Raw genomic sequence first — 19,897 nt, forward strand, 5'->3', positions numbered from 1 at the left:
CCTATAATTGTCAAGTTCATATCTAGAGACTACAAGTCTTCGTGGATAGGAGCTGCACGGGCCAATCGCAAGAAACTGACAGCTGCTTCGCTATCCATCAACTGGCCCCCAACCTCTGTGTACGTCAACGAGCATCTTTCCCCAACCAACAAATTCATCCTGGGAAACGCGAAACGTCTCGTCCGCGAGAAAAAACTTGCAGCTGCATGGACAAGGGATTGCAGAATATACGTCAAGAAGTCTGCAGAGTCCGGAGCACCAATCACGCTGATCAAAACTATTCAGCAGATGGAGAACTTCACGACAGATGCGTCGGTCAACGTCAGCGTCGACGCCTCGGGCTGAGGATGAGTACAACAATTATAATTTCTATACAATTAAACTGTGACTGGACTTTGGATTATGTTAAACTCTCACCTAGGATAAGAACTCTATTTGTTTTTTTTTCATCCTTCAAGTTATGAACTCAAATATCTAGGTTTTATTCTGATAGTCTAATTATTATATATGTATATATGTATATATATATATATTATATATATATATATTATATATATATATATATATATATATATATATATATATATATATATTCTAATATCTATAATCATCTTAATATCTTCAACTCTATGACATTTTTTATAACAAAATAGAAGTGAATCACCCAGTTATTAGGCTACACTATAAGTACATTAATATAGAAAAGCTACTTTTGAATGAAGAGAGTTGTTTCTACTTAGTTGTTGCGACTACTAAATAGCGGCAATCTGAGAATCGTAGATTGGAGAAGATACGGAACCAGACGTGGTTTGTTTTTCCGAACTTGAATTTACTAAAATATACGATATTATGATCTTATAAGGGACCTTCAATTTTCCAATGTTCGCAATATTCACACAATTCTAGGTCATAGTAATTGCATTATTGTCGATATTCCTCTTTATACTATCATCAAGAAGTGTAGCGCCAACTATCTATGGCAGACAGATACAATATTTATATCAATCTCTCATGAATAGTTTCCCACGTTCCTACAGTAGAATTACTCAAAGTAATTCTGAGCCCAGTAGGCAATTTAGCTTCAATAATACAAATACAGCATATGCAGCATATGCAGCTTATGCAGGTATGTATGTATGTATATGTATATGTATATATATATATATATATATATATATATATATATATATATATATATATGTATATATGTATATGTATGTATATATATATATATATATATATATATATATATATAGTATATATATATATATATTCATATGTGGCCTGCAGTTGAACGCTCTCACACTGCTGTTATATAGTTGGTGACTTGATTATAAAACGCTTAGTTAGGATGTAAATATCATATCATTGTGTGAATGAATGAATAGCAATGTAAGCACTTACTGGTGCTACCCAGAGAGTAGCTCTCTCTTTCTATCCTCACTGGTGCTACCACAGCTCAATTAAGATTACTAAGCTTACTGTGTTTCACCAATATTGTAGGTTCAAATTCCACAAATGGATGAATTAATAACCATGAATAATATCGTAATGCCATTAGTTTCTGATAGGCTATACATATTTTTTTTCTATGCCACACATATATAATACCAAACTTGTCTTAAACTTATGCATCGTAAATTTGTTTATCTTAACATAGGTCATAGCTGAAATTATGATTGTTTACGTTGTTATGAATAGGTAAACATTTTATTTTAATTATTTTATTCACAATCACAATCATAATTAAAATATGATTGGGAAAAGACAACAGGCATAGCCCAAAACTGTCTTCTCCCAAATTTTTTACAAATAAAAGTCTCCAAAAAGGAGGTTAGATTCCACTTTTCACTTCAAAAAGTCCAATTTACACTTCAAAACTAATGCCTAAACTAAAAATTTTAAATTTTGATATTTTAAAACTAATTAACATAGTCGAACTTAGTCTCTGTTGTGCAATGCAAGATGCATTGAAATTGCTTCAGAGTCAAGTTTGCAATCTGTGCTTGGGCTTTATTTTATCAGACCGCTGACCTATTCAAGCCTTCACTCTTTTTTGTTCAACATAATTTTCTTTTCATCTATGGGTTATTGTCATCTAAAAGAAAAACATAAAAATAGTAGTAACGCTTTTCTTCCTCTCCTGCTTTAACATGTTAAATTAGTGAAACGAAATAGTTACATTTCTACTATAATAATTACTATAAATAACGGCTGTCACGTTGGGATGCCGATCATAAGGCACTAGAAGGTGGATGATAAGAGAATCGTTTGATGAACTTGATGTATCTCTAATAAGATGCACAGAGTGTGCTGATATATTTGACTTTCATGGTAAATTTAGTAATAGAGATTCTATGGGAAACGGCAGTGGCATGGGCTTCTCGGTCATTCATCAGAACATACGTAGTTATAGACGTAACTTTGACGAATTTTCAACAGTATTACAGGGATTAGGGCATAAGTTTAACTGCATAATATTAACTGAGGCATGGCTTAACGACGATAGCCATCCAATTAACATTTCAGGTTACCATTCTTTTAGATCATTCAATAATCTGAACCAGAGCGATGGGTTGGTGGTCTACATCGATGAAGGACTTCCAGTCACTTGCAATGAACTGGTACTGGGCGGTCTGGCCACCTGTCTCTCTCTCACCTTTACCTGGGCGGGGGCGGCATGCGAAATTCTAGCTGTCTACCGCAGCCCCAGCACTAATCTAACTACATTCATAAACGCGTTAAACGTATATTGCAATGAACAATCGCCATGTGTCGTCCGAATTCTGGCAGGTGATTTCAATTGCGATACGTTGAATGTTGCCCCTGGCTCTGTTGAGGAGCATTATATCGATATTTTGAGTGACGCAGGATTTGTGCCCTGTATTGACAAGGTTACACGGCCGGCCAGCGGAACCTGTATTGACCACTTTTTTGTCAAGCTTCCGCGTTTCTTCAATGCATCTTCTGTTATTCTGCAGTCCTCGGTTACCGATCACTATGCTATTTGCTTGAATATATTATCGACAAAAACTCATAAGCCGCCTAATACAGATAGAGTCATTATTAAAACAGACTGGAAAAAGGTGAGGAACACACTTTCTAGTCACAATTGGAATAGAGTCATTGAACAAAACAACGTTGACAATGCAACAGATATTTTCATTGAATCGGTACAAAACATAATTGCCGAAAAATCACATGAAGTAAAAGTTTCATCTAGAAATACTCAACTCAAACCATGGATAACTGCTGGACTAGTAAATTCTATTCGACATCGTGATAAACTCAGAAAAAAACTCAATAGACAACCATTTAACTATCTCCTTAGAAATGAGTTTACTCAATATAGAAATATGCTACATTCAGCAATCAAGCGAGCCAAGTATAACTATTACAAAAACAAAGTTGAAGAAGCGACTGGTAACCCTAGAAAATTTTGGTCGGTTATAAACGAAATCTCAGGTCGTATAGATAATAGTAAATCATTCCCCGTTAGTGCATTCTCCCGCCCTGGTGAAGTCATCGACTCTCAAAAAACTAAAGAAATTGCCAACCAATTTAATCAATATTTTGCCAAAGTTGGGACAAACCTAGCAAATTCTATAATAACCCAGGATGCACCAGTAGTGAGAGATGATGAACATGCTGCGGACTCTGAATTTCAACTGCAACCGGTCTCAAGGCAGGAATTGGAGGAGGTAGTGAAGAGTTTGAAAGGGCGATCAGCTCCAGGTTGTGATGGAATCCCTACTAGAGTGATTAAAAACAATATTGACATATTAATACATCCTATCCTACATATAGTCAATTTAAGCATTCTGGTTGGACACTTTCCTTGCGCTCTCAAAACAGCCAGAGTAATACCTATTTATAAATCAGGCCCCAAAGGCATATTCTCCAATTACAGACCTATTTCTTTGTTGGCAACATTATCTAAAATAATCGAAAAGTGTATAAAAATACAACTGACTAAGTATTTAAACGAGTACAATCTCATCTCCAACTCACAGTATGGTTTTCAAAAGTCCAAAAATACATCTGATACTCTTTTCAATATGTCTAGGGCTATCTCAAGTAGTATTAAATCAAGAAGAAAAGTACTGATAACCTTTTTGGACTTGGCAAAAGCCTTTGATACAGTTGACAGGAGAATTTTAATAAAAAAACTTGAATCATTGGGGATAAAAAATATCTCTCTCCGATGGTTTAAGAGTTACTTTCACAATCGACAGCAATCAGTTTGCATAAATGGTGAAAATAGTGATAAAGAGAATGTTGAGTATGGGGTAGTCCAGGGAAGCACCCTTGGGCCACTGCTATTCCTAATCTATATCAACAATCTGTCAAAATTAGTAGTTGAAGGTGAGTTGTATCTGTTTGCTGATGACACAGCACTAGTGTCTACTGGGAGCACTTGGGAGGAGGCCTACATGAGTGCTTCAATTGATTTGTCAAAAATAAAGAACTGGTTTGATCACAATAGCCTTACAGTAAATGTGGAAAAAACGAAGTTTATGCCAATAGTTACAAGAAATCAAGCTGATCCAGGCTCTCTAATACTAACGATGCATTCTTGTAATAATCCCAGGTCTGCTGGATGTAATTGTAGTATGATTGAGCGCGTTGATCATTACAAATACCTGGGCGTTGTCTTGGATTCCAAGATGAGTTGGGTACAACATGTCCAGTGTGCTAAGAATAGGCTCAGAAAGCTGCTTCACGCATTTTCAGAGCTTAGTAATGTTCTGAGTGTGGATCAGTGCAAAGTAGTTTACTTTGCCTATGTCCAATCTATAATACTATATGGAATTCTAGCTTGGGGAGGGGCTTCCTCCTCAGTCATTGAGCCTCTCGCAGTCACCCAAAGATCAATTATAAAAACAATTTTAAAGAGAGACTTTAGATACCCAACAAGACAATTGTTTATCGAATTTCCCGTACTGAATGTTAGACAACTTTTTATTAAATCCTTGTTGATCCACATAAAAAAATACAAAACTGAACTTCTGGGAGAAACAGTTAACCATAGCTACTCAACTCGCCACAGATCCAATTACAGCTTTGAGATACCTCAGCTGACTCACGGCTCTGAATTGACAAATCCTTCATACCTGGCCCATGTCTTGTACAGAAATGTGCCAGGGGTGATTAGGGAAGCAGAGGCATTTAGTTTGGTAGTGTTTAGGAAGAGGGTGGACAGGTGGCTGTACCAGATTGGTTGGGAAGCTTCAGAAGAACTACTCCAATCTCGTTATGCTTGGTGACCAACACGACTTCAAGGTTTCCAGACAATTGATTGGTATTTATTTTATCATTGATATAACCGATTTGACTGTTTTGCCTTTCTGGTTTATGCTTTTTTTTTTCATTCTCTCTTCTGAGAATTTCTGGAATCCCTGCCACTGCGGTCTTCAAAAAAATATTGTTATTTCTTCTTTATTTATTCTTTTATCAATCAAGGTATTAAGTATACTTATTCCTACATACATATTCCTACATACTCATTCTTAAATATACATCAGCACATATATTATCTATTTTATAATTAGAATATTAATAATACATCCATAATATAAGTGTATTCTCTATTATTTACTTCTATGAGAAGATTAAGCTTATTATGTATAAAGTGGAACTCCCCCCCTACACACAGATGGATAGTCTAGTAGGGGGATTCCAAAATATGTTGTATATTGTATTTCTTATTCGTGTAATATGTTTTTGGAAATAAACTGAATTGAATTGAATTGAATTGAATATTGCTGAAGAAATTATAATATTTTAGATTGTAAAGAATTAATTTTCATCAGATGGAAAGATTATCACGGAAAGATTATCATAATGGAATACAAATTCAAATGTGAGCTGAGTTTGTTAAAACGTTTAAAACCGGTGACACCAGATACTTGTGGATGAGAATACTGCGTGAGGTCTACTGTTCACAGAACTACTAGTATTTATGTTACGTATTTACGGCGAAACGCGACAATGGATTTTCATGGATTTTGACAGGTATGTTCCTTTTTAAATTTCGCGTAGACGTATATATATAAGGTTTTTTTGAAATTTCGCATTTTTAAGATAATATAGAACGAAACTTAGCCTCCTTCATACGTCAATATTGGAGTTAAAATCAGACTATAGAATTATTCCTCATAAATCAGCTGACAAGTGATTACACAGATGTGTGGAGAAGCCAGTCTATTTCTGTATTTCCATAAGGTCTATAGTTTCAATCAGGTACTTGTGGATGAGAATACTGCGTGAGGTCTACTGTTCACAGAACTACTAGTTTATAAAATAACACTCACTGATCACTTGAAACTGTAAAATAATGATTAGCTTTCAATATTATGATATATACTCTAGTTTAGAGTGATAAACCATGTCATGTCAAAAAATTAGATTATTTTGATAGAGTCTATAAAAATGTCTATATAATATTTCTCGCGAGATACGGTAAGCTGTTTGAATGATTACACAGCTGATCTCCCAGACAGGCACACGCATTTTCTGTTATCGACAGACAACGAAATCTGTTCTTCCAAGGATGAATAAATTATCCTTTACATGTCCTTCAGCGAGTTTTACCAGGGATGAGACCTAGTGCAATCGAATCTTTATATTATAAACCTACTATGTTCTGAATTTCGTGAGAATCTTTAGAGCTGTTTTTGAGATCCGGTGGAATACAAACATCTAAGCATATAAACAGAAATTGCTCGTTTAATAGTATAGGATTGACAATGGTGTAATAACCGAAACTGGTTTTTCTAAGCTTCAATAAATCTGTGTTTTTTTGACAATTTCTTGGTCTTTTTCATCTAATATGAATAATTACCACAATATCAACTTCTCAACTACACAAAAAGTCTAATGGTATCCTTCATCTGCCCGATTGGGCAAAATTCATCGGTGAGATAAATTTGTCGGTCGAATAGGAATGGAGAATTATTTGACACTCACCAAATATGGTCATCACGGGTACCAAACGTTTCTTCGGGAATCGAGCCAACATCCATAACCGGGCCTCTTTTACTGACTTCCGTGACAGCCAGTCTGTGTGCATCCAGCTTGTAATACACTCTTTCTGCAGATCTACATGAAAGGAGAATCATCATCTATACAGAGTGTTTACGAACTCCTACTCTAGGGCATTGTTCCTGGATAAAGACCATATCTAAATACCATATTTAAATTGTCCGGAAGTCTTTAGTTACTCATACAGCGGCCATTTTGCTTTTTTCACTTATTATTTTTTTCTAAATAATGGTTGAACATACGAAATTGAAACTTTGCACGATCATTAATAACAACTAGACAAAGCTACAAAAAATTATGAGAATTTTTTAAATTCATGAAACAAAATGGCGGTCATTTTGAATTTTGTTTCTTGAATAACTCAGAAACCGTTGGTTTTACAATGAAATTACAAGAATAACTATTTTCAGTAAATTTAATTGCCTATTGATTGGTAACAGAGTTGTTAAGATTGGACTGATATCAACTGAGATATGGCAGCCTTAGTGAAAGGTGACCACTGAAAGTTTGTTGCAGTGCAAACCAAGGCATGCTGATAGTCGCCTCAATGATGCGATGCTCTCTATTCGCATTGAATGTTAATAGTAAGCTATTTAAGGTCATTTCAAACAATAAAATAACGTAAAATAACCCTCTGAAGATGGGTCACCAACCACTAAAGCTGCCATATCTCAGTAAATATTGGTCCATTCTTGAAGAATTTAGTACCAATCGATAGGCAATCATATTTACTAAAAAAAGTTATTATTGTAAAGTTTTTGTGAAACCAACGGTTTCTGAGTAATTTCAAAACAAAATTTTAAATGGCCGCGATTTTGTGTTATGAGTTTGAAAAATTATTAGAATTTTTTTCTAGCTTCATCTAGTTGTTATGAGTGACTGTGCAAAGTTCAAATCCATATGTTCAACCATTATTTGGGGAAAAAATAATAAGTGAAAAAAGCAAAATGGCCGCTGTGTGAGTAACTGGAGACTTCCGGACAATTTAAATATGATATTTAGATATGTTTTTTACCCAGGAACAATGCCTTAGAGTATTGGTAGGGAGCTCGTAAACACACTGTATATATATAAAAGAGAAATGGCACTCACTGACTGACTGACTCACTCACTCGCAGAACCAAAAATCTACCGGACCAGAAACGTTCAAATTTGGTAGATATGTTCAATTGGCCCTTTAGAGGCGCACTAAGAACGGATTTGGGAAAATTTCCAAGGATACGCCCAAAATCTGCGTTTTTCCAGCGTTTTTTTCTTTTTCTCAGATTTATCGAGAACAAATGAACAGAAATTGTTCAAATTTAGTACAGAAGCTCAGCTAGGGTGTAATAATGTTGTGTTAGAAGGAATTTGAAATAACGCCAAAGATACGCCCAAAATCTGCGTCCTTCCAGCGTTTTCTCAGCTTTATCGAGAGCAAATGAACAGAAATTGTTCAAATTTAGTACAGAAGCTGAGCTAGGGTGTAATAATGTTATGTTAGAAGGAATTTGAAATAACGCCAAAGATACGCCCAAAATTAGCGGGTTTCTTTGGCTTCTTCTCAGCTTTATCGAGAACAAATGAACAGAAATTGTTCAAATTTAGTACAGAAGCTTGGCTAGGGTGTAATAATGTTATGTTAGAAGGAATTTGAAATAACGCCAAAGATACGCTCAAAATTAGCGTTTTTTTTTTTTGCTTCTTCTCAGCTTTATCGAGAACAAATGAACAAAAATAGTTCAAATTTAGTACAGAAGCTCAGCTAGGGTGTAATAATGTTGTGTTAGAAGGAATTTGAAATAACGCCAAAGATACGCCCAAAATTAGTGTTTTTCCAGCGTTTTTCTTTTTCTCAGATTTATCAAGAACAAATAAACAGAAATTATTCAAATTTAGTACAGAAGCTGGGCTAGGGTGTAATAATATTGTGTTAGAAGGAATTTGAAAAACGCCAAAGATACGCCCAAAATCAGCGTTTTTCCAGTGTTTTTTTTAGCGTTTTCTCAGCTTTATCGAGAGAAAATGAACAGAAATTGTTCAAACTTAGTACAGAAGCTCAGCTAGGGTGAGGTCCGGGTTTGGCGTAACGCCAAAGATACGCCAAAAATTAGCGGTTTCTTGCGTTTTCTCAGTTCTTTCATCATGTAATAGACAGAAAATGTTCAAATTTGGTACAGAGGTTTAGCTAGGGTATTAACTTTGTGATGAGGTGACTTCAATATTTCATCAAAGTACTTCGAATTTCTGATAGAATGAAGCAAGCTCAAATGAAAAATGCAGGTGAGCGAAGCGAGCCCGCTGATCTCACTTTTGGACGATCCAGTTGGGGGTTCAAGGGGCGGAGCCCCCTAGCTAGACGGATATGGCGAGAGAAGTGAGCCTGACGGCTAGTAATTATAATAAATTTTATCTCCATTAATATACAAATAAGCAATCTAATCAATAAAATTGAACATACAGAGTGAGTCATATGTATGGTAACCCTTCAACAAGTTGGAGACTGTTGTAGATATAATACTGTAGCTTTCAGGATAAGTTATTGGTCAAATTAATACTCTACCTTTTGACATACAACTGAATTTCAACCTCTCATAAGGGGGTGACTTAGGGGTTGTAACTCGAATATTCTAGATGTAAACACACATTATGTGGTACATCATTTTAACGGTCTTTCTCAAACAAGAAATATGACATTGACAAAAATGTTCTATGATACTTTTATCCATAATGGCAGCTGATTGAACTTTATCAATTATTTCTTCAAAAACTGAAACTTCAATCAGCCGCCATTTTGAATACAAGTATCATAGAACATTTTAATTGATGCTATCTTTCTTGAATTAAAAAGGCCTTCAAAATGATGTACTACACAATGGGTGTTTACATTCAAAATATTTGATTTACAACCCCTCATCTCCTTAAAAACTAAAACTTCAATCAGCTGCCATTTCGGATACAAGTATCATAGAACATTTTTATCGATGCCATCTATCTTGTTTCAAAATAGCCTTTGAAATGATGTACCACAAAATCGGTGTTTACATTTGAAATATTCCAGTTACAACCCCTCATCTCCTTAAAAACTAAAACTTCAAACAGCCGCCATTTTGGATAAAATTATCATAGAACATTTCAACTCATGTTATAATTCTTGATTTAGAAAGGCCTTTAGAATGAGGTACTACACAATGGTTGTTTATATTTAAAATATTTGAGTTACAACCCCAAGTCACCCCCTTATGAGGGTTTGAAATTCAGTTGTACGACAAAAGGTAGAGTATTTGACCAATAACTTTCTGAGAGTTACAGTATCATATCTACAACAGTCTTCAACTTATTGAAGGGTTCCCATACATATAACTCACTCTGTAAATTGTAAAATACAATATAAAAAAATTGACTTTTTTGATGCAAGTATCATAGAACATATTCATTGATGTCATCTTTCTCGTTTTAAAAGGCCTCTGAAATGATGTATGACACAATATATCTACAGCAGTCTCCAACTTATTGAAGGGTTCCCATACATATGACTCACTCTGTATATTGTAAAACACAATATATGAAACTTACTACAAATATAAATAAATTGCATTTTTTCGGAAATTAACCTACTCAACTATGGGAAACTCATGTTCTAGAGCAGGTGCAGTAGTAATACAATAAATAACTCACATTTCCTTTGTTCTCTGATCCCCTTTCAAATGAACGAATCCCGCTGATATTCCATGAAAAAAAAACAGAGTATCAATTTAAATAATTTAATTATTCAGTTATGATTGATCAATCACACACACATTCAGAAACGAACACAATATATTCATTCAATGAATGAATAATAGTCCAGTAGTCATGGGTTATGGATACCTTAAATGGACACGTTAAACCGTCGGTCCCGGCTGCCTAAAAAGCAGTCGTTAGGTCATGTCAGAGGAACTGAAATTGATCAGTTGTGACCTGAAAACTCTGACACCAGACCTGAGTCAGCCAGGTCACTCGATTGACCTTGGTGATGTGAATGAAAGTCATACATAATTTCGCTCCTGAGTTTTGGAAGATTTTGTGTTATAAATAGTCACGGATAAGTACAAATTTTGTATTAATTTCATTATTAATTGTTTCTTGATCACGTTTTATCATTTTGTTTTAGATTTTAATTCTTAATTCTATTTTATAAGCCAAACATCGTTTAGAGGTTATTTTGAGGTTAGGTTTTCGAGATTTAAAAATAAACATAGATAGTTTACTTGACTAAAATTATAACCAAATTAAAATCCTATCATTTATAAATCAATTATTATTATTGCAAGTAATATAATTTCTTAGATAGGAAGATGAGCTCAAGTAAAACACCGAAGGTTAATAATAGAAATGTAAACATAGCGAGAGTACTTACGCGTTCCCAAAACCAAAATTCAAAAACGCCAAAACCAAAAACCCCAGTTCTTCAAACTACTTTAGCTAACTAAAAAGTTGCTCAACTACAAAGTAGCCACACTAATTTAAAAAACCAATTAGAAGTAACTTTAAAAACGTCTGAGGAAGAAAGGTTAGGGATGGTAGAAGAAATTAAATCTTTGGAACTGATTATAAAATTACAAGATGAAGACCATAAAAAAGAAATACTAAATCTAAAAAATCAATGTAGTCTAATGTCGGAGGAAATAAAGAAACTAAAATCTAAATTTGATAATACTAAATGTATGATAGAACCTCCGTCCAAATGCAAAAAAATAGAATCTAACCTAAATGATGGGAAATGCTCTGAAAATGGTCGAAATAAAACGTACAGTGAGGTTTTGAAGACAGCAACCAAAAATATAGCTGAGGGAAATAAAGATAGGAAAGGGAGAGTTCTGCTACTGACGTCCAGTCATGGACGTGATTGCAGTGATCTCCTTGATAAAAGATTAAAAAATAAATTTGATGTCCAATGTTTTTTCAAGCCAAGTGCATCAATTAATGCAGTTGTAGAGTCAGCTAGGGAACAAACTAGAGATTTTGATGAAAATGACTATCTAATTGTACTGGGTGGCTCAAATAATATAAATGAACCTAACTTGAATCATCTTCCTCAAGTAACAGAAAAAATCAAGGAAATTGTGCCACTCAGCAAAAAAACAAACTTAATAATAAGTACTATTCCTAATAGGTTTGATAGGCCAGAATTAAATGAAGCAATCAACTCGACAAACAAATCAATCCATAATACAATCAACAGCCTAAAAAATAAGAATTCTAAACAACTGGGAATTTGTTTTCTAAATGAAAGGCTGAAAAGACATAACTTCACTAATCATGGGTTGCATCTAAATCGATCTGGCAAAGTAATCTTTTGTAATAGATTGGCAGAGCTGATTGAAAGCCGTTTGCAATCCTCTGGTTTAAAAACAGTCAAAAAAACAAATAACGATTTTTTAGTAAATTGGCTCAAAACAGGGAAAGGGAAATAGCTACAAATGCTAGAGATAGAGTAGCACAAGATGGTAAGGTTTTTAGTATTTATCATCAAAATATTCAGTATCTTCGCAACAAAATTGACAGATTAGAAGTATTTCTTAAACAGGAGGATCCTGACATTGTTATTTTCACAGAGCATGGCTTAAAAATAAAGGAAATAAATCAAGTTAGGATTCCAGGCTATTCACTGAGATCAGAATTTTGTAGAATAGCTCATAGAAGTGGTGGTGTATGTATATTCACTAGCAATGCTAAACATACCCAAACTTATGAACTGGATTTTGTTAAGAGATTTTCTGTTGAGATGGATTTAGAGGTGACGGGACTAAGGTTAAAAATTGATGATCGATTTGAGGTAGCAGTGTTAGGTATCTATAGGTCACCAAATGGAGACTGGCAAAAATTTTGTGAGCTGCTCCATACACTTTTGGAAATTACAACCGCTCGTTCCACAAATGAATAGTTTATTTCAGAAACAACATAAGTCACCAATCATCAACTTTTGGGAAATCAGAAAAAACCAAATAGACTATGAACCCATTAAAATAAAAATTTGAAAAAAATGTATATCATATCTCTAGGTTGCTTGGATTGAATAAATGTAAAATCCAGAAAAAATATTGAAATATAAGTGGTATTATGGTATTTTAAAAGTATTTGACTTATGTTGTTTCTGCAATAAACTATCTTTAGCATTGTAAGTTGGGATATTCCTTCAATGAAACTGAGTTTTATATATAAATGTATGATGTATTTTGTCAAGTATAATAGAAAGTAAAATTAAAAAATATAATAGATCAGTTTCAATGGAAATTAAAGTTCCTTTTTGCTACTTTAATCATCATTATTGGCAAGAGGTTCTCTTTCACAGGTCGGCCAAGCAAATATTTCATTATAAAAGTCCTGTATTTCTTCTTCATTTGGTAGGTAGTCCTTGAGCTTCTTAATGTCACTTATTTTGGTGTGGAGTATGGGAATAAATCCTTCTGGGTAGGCTACTGCGTCTGGGAGAGTGATAACATCTGAATATGTGTTCCGTAAGCGAAAAGTGTGGCTCTCAAGTCCATCAATATAGCGATGAGCTGAAACAGTTCCTTCATTAGAATATGAATGCGTGAATTCCATGAACTTGCTAATCTTCAAATTCACTTTATCTTCTCTAGGGACATGTCTCCCCATCGTTTCAATCGACAGCATATTTTTTTTATAGAACTTTGGCCACCAGCTTTTATAATCAATAATGTTCTTAGAATTTGGGATTTCAACAATAAATGAATCTTTAGGACTTGACTCAATGATGAGTTCAATACACTGTTTAAGAGTGTATATCCTGTCACATTTCTTGATCTTTCTCTTCAGAACAGCAAAATCTCTGTCGCAAGGCAGGAATGTGTGTCCTCTTATTGGGAAATATTGGTTGATTGTTCTAAATTTTCCCAATGAAACCAAGGCTGACATAGCTCGCAGAAGTGTGTGATTTTCATTTTGCGATCCAGAACCATCAGAAAAATGTGAAGATCTTTTACTCCAACCATCGAAGTGTCAAGGTATTGCATAATGAAAGATGTCACCTCATTTGGACCTTTAGTGGCCATACCTTCATGGTAAACAAAAAACTTCACTTTATCATTTTTCAAATTATGAATACAGAAAACAGATACAGTTAACTGCCTCAAATAAAATGTCTCTTGTACTGGTATGGTGGGAAGCTGCAAATTCTGCATGTAATCTATACAGATAGCACCCACAGAATGATCACGTTTTGCTAAATCAGTGATTTCTGTTATTTTTTTGAAAAACTTCTTACTTTTACGGATGTGCACCATTTTTTCTGCTGCATGTACTCTTTTTGCAGCATCGTTCAAAAATCTGTTTCTTATTTTAACATTAAGTGCCTCACATGTACCGCATGTGTCAACCTGTGGACGACCAAATTTGAGAGAAAAGTTTTCCAGGAAAATTTTTCTATAAAAACTATACTTGACCTAATTCAGGATGCTTCTCTTTGAAGAGGTTATACATTATCAGGAGATTCAATTTCTCACTCAAATAATTAGTCTCATTTTTTGAGTAATGAGCCACTTTGCTTGGAAATGAAGAAATATGCTGCTTTATGGAGTCAATGAAATGACCAGGTTTAGCATTCCCAGATTTATTTTTCCCACGCTGGTCTTGTGGTGGCTTTCCTAGGGACAATAGTAGATTCAGACGTCGAATCCGTTCATAAGATACACCATGAATGTTAGCAAAGGCTTTTTTACATACCTGGTATTTTCCACTAACACTTGAAATTTCATAAACATCAATGGCTCCTCTGTCCGGTTGTTTTGATTCATCTTGGTCTTTTCTACGACGACGTTGCTTTACTGGAGTAACTGAGATCAAGCTTTGAAGGTAGCTGTCCTGCTCGTTTTTCGTTTCAAAGCTCCTAAACTTGGCATAAATCATGTTTCGAACCTCTTCATTGATTAAATCATAGCAGCGACGTTTACATCTGCAAATAATAAAAATAATGAAATTAATAATATTATAACAACCATCCATTACATACGTGTCTTACAGAGGCCACTATTTCACTAAGTTCCAGGGGCAGTTAGAGTTGAAAATACAAGTTAACTTGTACAGTATTGAAATAAGTAAAGTACAAAACATATAATATTAATTGAACTCATGTTCTTACATAAAAATTTTAAATGATTGAAACTTAATATCAATTACATCAAATACATACTTATGTTGTAACCACCTTGCTACAACTTTTCAAAGTTATTTGCAAAGTTATCTGACTGATTTGGGAAGTCATATTATTTTGGATCAGTAAACAGAATAGAAAGCTTGGCTATTGAGACTAAAAATAGATATAATATTCTGCTGTGCTCTGATTACCTAAATTGAGTATGCTAAAATAAATGAATCTGTGGTAAACTCAGTAATGTTTCATAATATGCTTGTAGTCTTGTAGTACTAATATGGTAATGAAATAGGTGTGCTACAGCTTAGGAAGGCTACCTATACCTTCCTTTGACAAAATGAGATATTACAATGATTATAAAATAAAATTAAAAAGTATACCGTAATGAATAAACTTACTTGCAATCAGCTCCCTGAGATATTTCAGGTTGTTGTTGATTCTTCCAATTGACGTAAGCTGCACCCTTGACTCTTGCTTTTTTGACAACATTCCTTTTGTATTCAGATGGATTAGTAGATCCCTTCTTTCTTTTGTTACTATATTGCTCAATTCCCTCATCAGCCATACTACATGTATTACTTTAGATATAACTTTTATTTCAATAGAGAAGTTTTAATGAAGCAATCACAAAGACTTGAACAATATTAGTTGTAAACAAACATAACCTCAATGCTAAATGCTAATAAGAATAAGCGTGCGACGCCGCATGCAGCGCTTGACATGTGACCACTCTATCAGCTGTTAAGCACAGAAACAACACAAGTCAATGACTGGTGTTGTTTCTGCATCAAATGAAATCTTCAGGCCGTTCAAAAACAAACCACTCTCTGTCTCAGACAGCACCGTATCGCGCATGCGTTTGCAACGGGTTTTTCCCGTTCCATTCAGTCAGATCTTTGAATGTAACGTTCTTTGTGATGATGGTTACCGAGCACTGTAACTGGAGCCAATCGTCATTCTATTTGATGAAGATATTATTATCCAATCATGATTTATCATTAAATTCAATATATTATCATTTTATTCAATAAAAGAAAGAGTACTTTTGAAAAATATAATAATTAATAAAATATAACAGTTGTTATTTAACTGATGTTAAAAAACACTATAACCAAGTCAGCATATATTGTCATTTCAAAACAAAAACCGAAACCTCAACCTCCCCTTTTACATTTAAAACATCAATAAACATAACTATTTGAAAAACCTCTAATCCCTTCCAGCATATTGCAATTTCAAAGCAAAATCCTAACCTATCTTTCCACCTTTGAAATATTAAAAAGCATAATTCTACCTGGACCCTAGCCCTTTCTAGCAAATTGCAATTTTAAAGCAAAAACCTAACCTAACCTCATGGAACATTATTAAATATAATCCATAAAACCTAACCACTAACCCCTAACCCCTTCACATTTAATAATTTAGATTTCAAAGCAGAATCCTAACCCCCTAACCTATCCTTTCACATTTGAAACATCAAAAACATAACTCCAACTGCACCCTAGCCCCTTCTAGCATATTGCAATTTCAAAGCAAAAACCTAACCTATCCTAATAACACATTATTGGATATAACCTAAATAAAACCTAACCCCTAACTCTTTCACATTTGTTGAACGATAGACAAGGATAGCAACACCATTGCAAATCGTACACTACCATTATAACGTGGACCTCACTATAGATACTCAAAGAATACTTTTGAATAACTATGTTATAACTGTGACTGTTGCTGGCCTTTACTCTGTTTCTGAGACAAAGAGAAGCTGCTGTTCAAAAACCGTGTAGAATGGCTTGACTGGTGTTGTTTTTACATGAAAAGACGTGGCTATATCCATAGATACCGAATTCACTCTTAACTCAAAATGGCCAAAAATGTGACTCATGTTGTTTCTGAAATAAATCATTCAAATGTTATAGTAGTAGGAGATTTCAATACCGATTTTGCCAGGCAGGATAAAATGACAGAGGACATTAGAGATATTATTAATATGAATAATTTAGAAATTAAGGTCCACGAATATACAAGAGTAACTCGAACTTCACAGACAATTATTGATAATATCCTCACAAATATAGAAGGTTGTAATGTCAGGTTAGGTAGCTCAGATCTGTCAGATCATAACTATCAAATTTTAGATGTTAAGCTGCAGGGCCAGAATCTTAGCAGAAAAAAAACTTTTGTGAAAGAAATTCAGCAATATGAGCTAGGAAATATAAATTGTTTGAAGCAGGAACTGCTTCAAGAAAATTGGAGTAGTGTTTATAACAGTTGTAACCTAAATTACAAATATAAGCAATTCATTGATACTCTAAGATTTCACATTAGTGTATGCTGTCCAATAAAAAAAGTCAAAGTAAAAAGTAAATTAAACAAAGTAGATGAATGGATAACTGAAGATATTCTTACTCAAAGAAATATTGTTAGGGAAGCTTATGAGGAATTTAAATTAGTGAGGGATGTTCCGAGTGAAGTCAAATACAAATGTCTAAAGAAAAACTATGCAAAAGAAGTGAGGAAAGCTAAGTGTAAGAAAACAGCTGAAATATTAACAACTAGTACCAATTTTAACTCTGCTGTTTGGGAGGTAATTAATAGAAATAGGAGAGCAGCTCAAAAAGATACAGTTACTAATGTCCCTAGGATAATCGATGAACATGGAATTTATATGGATGATAGTATAGACATTTGTAACTTTTTCAATAAGTATTATCAACAGGTTGCATATAATCTCCAAAAGTCACTGAACACTAATACTTATAATACAACTACATTAAATGCTGAGCCAATTGAAAAGGTATTTAAATTTCATCCATTATCAAGAGATGAGTTGTCAAGAATAATAAAAAATTTGAATAACAAAAAAACAGTAGGATTGGATGGGGTCTCAAGCAAAATTTTAAAAGAATGTGAAAATGAATTACTGGACCCTTTATTGCATCTCCTTAATACTTCACTAGAGCAGGGTATTTTCCCTGATGATCTGAAACAAGGAAAAATTTTGCCAATTTTCAAGAGCGGTGATTCTGAAAGAGTTGAAAATTATAGACCCATTAGTATTCTAAATGTAATAAGTAAAATTTTTGAAAGAGTAGTTTTTAATAGGCTATTGATGCACCTGGAAGAAATTAATTTCATATGTGATGAACAGCATGGGTTCCAGAAAGGGAAATCTACTAAGACTGCAATAGTATCCCTTGTTGAAAGACTAATAGATATAATAGATTCAGGTGAGAAGGCAGCCGCAATATTTCTTGATTTATCCAAAGCTTTTGATTGTGTGAACCATAGAATATTATTGGAAATACTAAAAACTGTAGGTGTGAATGGTATAGAACTAAAATGGTTTGAATCTTATCTCATAGGTAGAAACCAGTGTGTTGAGCTTACCAAGGTGGATGGGAATGAAATGGTAAAAATTAAATCTCAAAAACTGGAGGTCCAGGCTGGAGTACCTCAAGGCTCAATTCTGGGTCCCTTACTGTTTCTGTTGTATGTGAACCAATTACCAAAAGAGTTAAAAGATCACAGAGCTCTGTTGTTTGCTGATGACACATCGCTTATCTTTAACAATTATTTATTAGATAGTCTAGAAATAAATGCTTTTACTGGAGTACAGTCAATTGTCCAATTCTTGAAGCAAAGGCAATTAACAATAAATAGTAAGAAATGTCAATTCCTACAATTCAAAAGTAAATATAATTCAGTAGAGGATAGAGAAATAAATGTGTTTGTAGAGGAAAATGAATTAGACCAAGAAGAGAAAGTAGCATTCTTGGGAATTTTATTGGACAGGAAATTAACATGGCATCCTTACATTGAGAGGATATGTAATAAGATATCATCTGGAGTATTTGTCCTGCGGCAGCTTGCTAGGCTGAATGATAAAAAACTACTGTTAACTGCTTACCATGGACTTATACTATCTCATATTAGGTATGCTATTTTAGTATGGGGTAATTCATCTCAACAAAATATGGACAGGGTGTTTAAGATTCAAAAGAAGGCACTCAGATGTATAGAGAAAGTGAATAGGTTAGACTCTTGTAGGCCTTTATTTAAAAAGCTTGGTCTATTAACTGTGCCATCTTTGTATGTATATGAAGTTGTAATGCATGTGAAAACGAGTGGTGTGATCCAGAATTCAGATGTTCATGAGTATAATACGCGAAACAGAGCAGATTATCATATAATGGGTCACAATAGTAGGTTATTTGAACAATATCCAATTTATTCATTTATTTATCACATTGTGTACAAATACTTAACAAGAGGAAAGGCACAACAGGCTCATTTTGCCTAAAATTGTCCCATTTCCAATTTATACTATACTGTCCAAATAAAAATGTTGGTTATGTCACTTTCACTTTTCAAAATATAATTTACGCTCTTCAATACTCAGATAAAAGAGAAAATTTTGAATCAAATAGATACTATGAGAGTCTTAAATGAAGAACAGAAACTCAATAATTATTCAAAAAGTATAAATTTTAAATGAAACTGGAAATTTTTCAGCTAGTGTTATGTACTCTGTTTACTGTCAAAACATGTTAATCAATTGTATAATTACTTTTTCCATCTTCTTGGATTATTTCATGCCTATGAACATTTGGATGATTACCATTCAAGGTACATTTAAGGCCCAATAAGGTACATCAAGCAAAGCCATCAATTCTGTGTTATTGGTTCGATTACAGTCCCCGTATACAATCTTTCCCT

The 19,897-nt window shown here is 33.9% G+C and overlaps 2 protein-coding genes across 3 annotated transcripts in view; both read right to left on the minus strand.

Moving 5' to 3' along the window:
- The window catches only part of LOC111055435, a 324,213-nt gene that overhangs the window by 58,524 nt on the left and 245,792 nt on the right, over positions 1-19,897 (minus strand). The window contains exons 25-26 of the mRNA XM_039435440.1: positions 10,702-10,744; positions 6,970-7,101 (exon numbers count right to left, since the gene is read on the minus strand). Coding sequence (XP_039291374.1) covers positions 6,970-7,101; positions 10,702-10,744 — 175 coding nt within the window. The remainder of the gene's footprint in view (positions 1-6,969; positions 7,102-10,701; positions 10,745-19,897) is intronic.
- On the minus strand, positions 12,928-15,989 carry LOC120353010. Of its 2 annotated transcripts, XM_039435442.1 has the most exons (3): positions 15,577-15,989; positions 14,752-14,980; positions 12,928-13,568 (listed from the first exon to the last, which is right to left on the minus strand). In XM_039435442.1, the coding sequence occupies exons 1-3, from the start codon at positions 15,741-15,743 to the stop codon at positions 13,482-13,484; spliced, it is 483 nt and encodes a 160-aa protein (XP_039291376.1). In that variant the 5' UTR covers positions 15,744-15,989; the 3' UTR covers positions 12,928-13,481. The 2 variants fall into 2 exon arrangements, with proteins under 2 accessions (XP_039291376.1, XP_039291375.1); XM_039435441.1 differs by having other exon boundaries at positions 12,928-14,980.

The sequence above is a fragment of the Nilaparvata lugens genome, chromosome 9, assembly GCF_014356525.2.
Source record: "Nilaparvata lugens isolate BPH chromosome 9, ASM1435652v1, whole genome shotgun sequence".
NCBI lineage: Eukaryota > Metazoa > Arthropoda > Insecta > Hemiptera > Delphacidae > Nilaparvata > Nilaparvata lugens.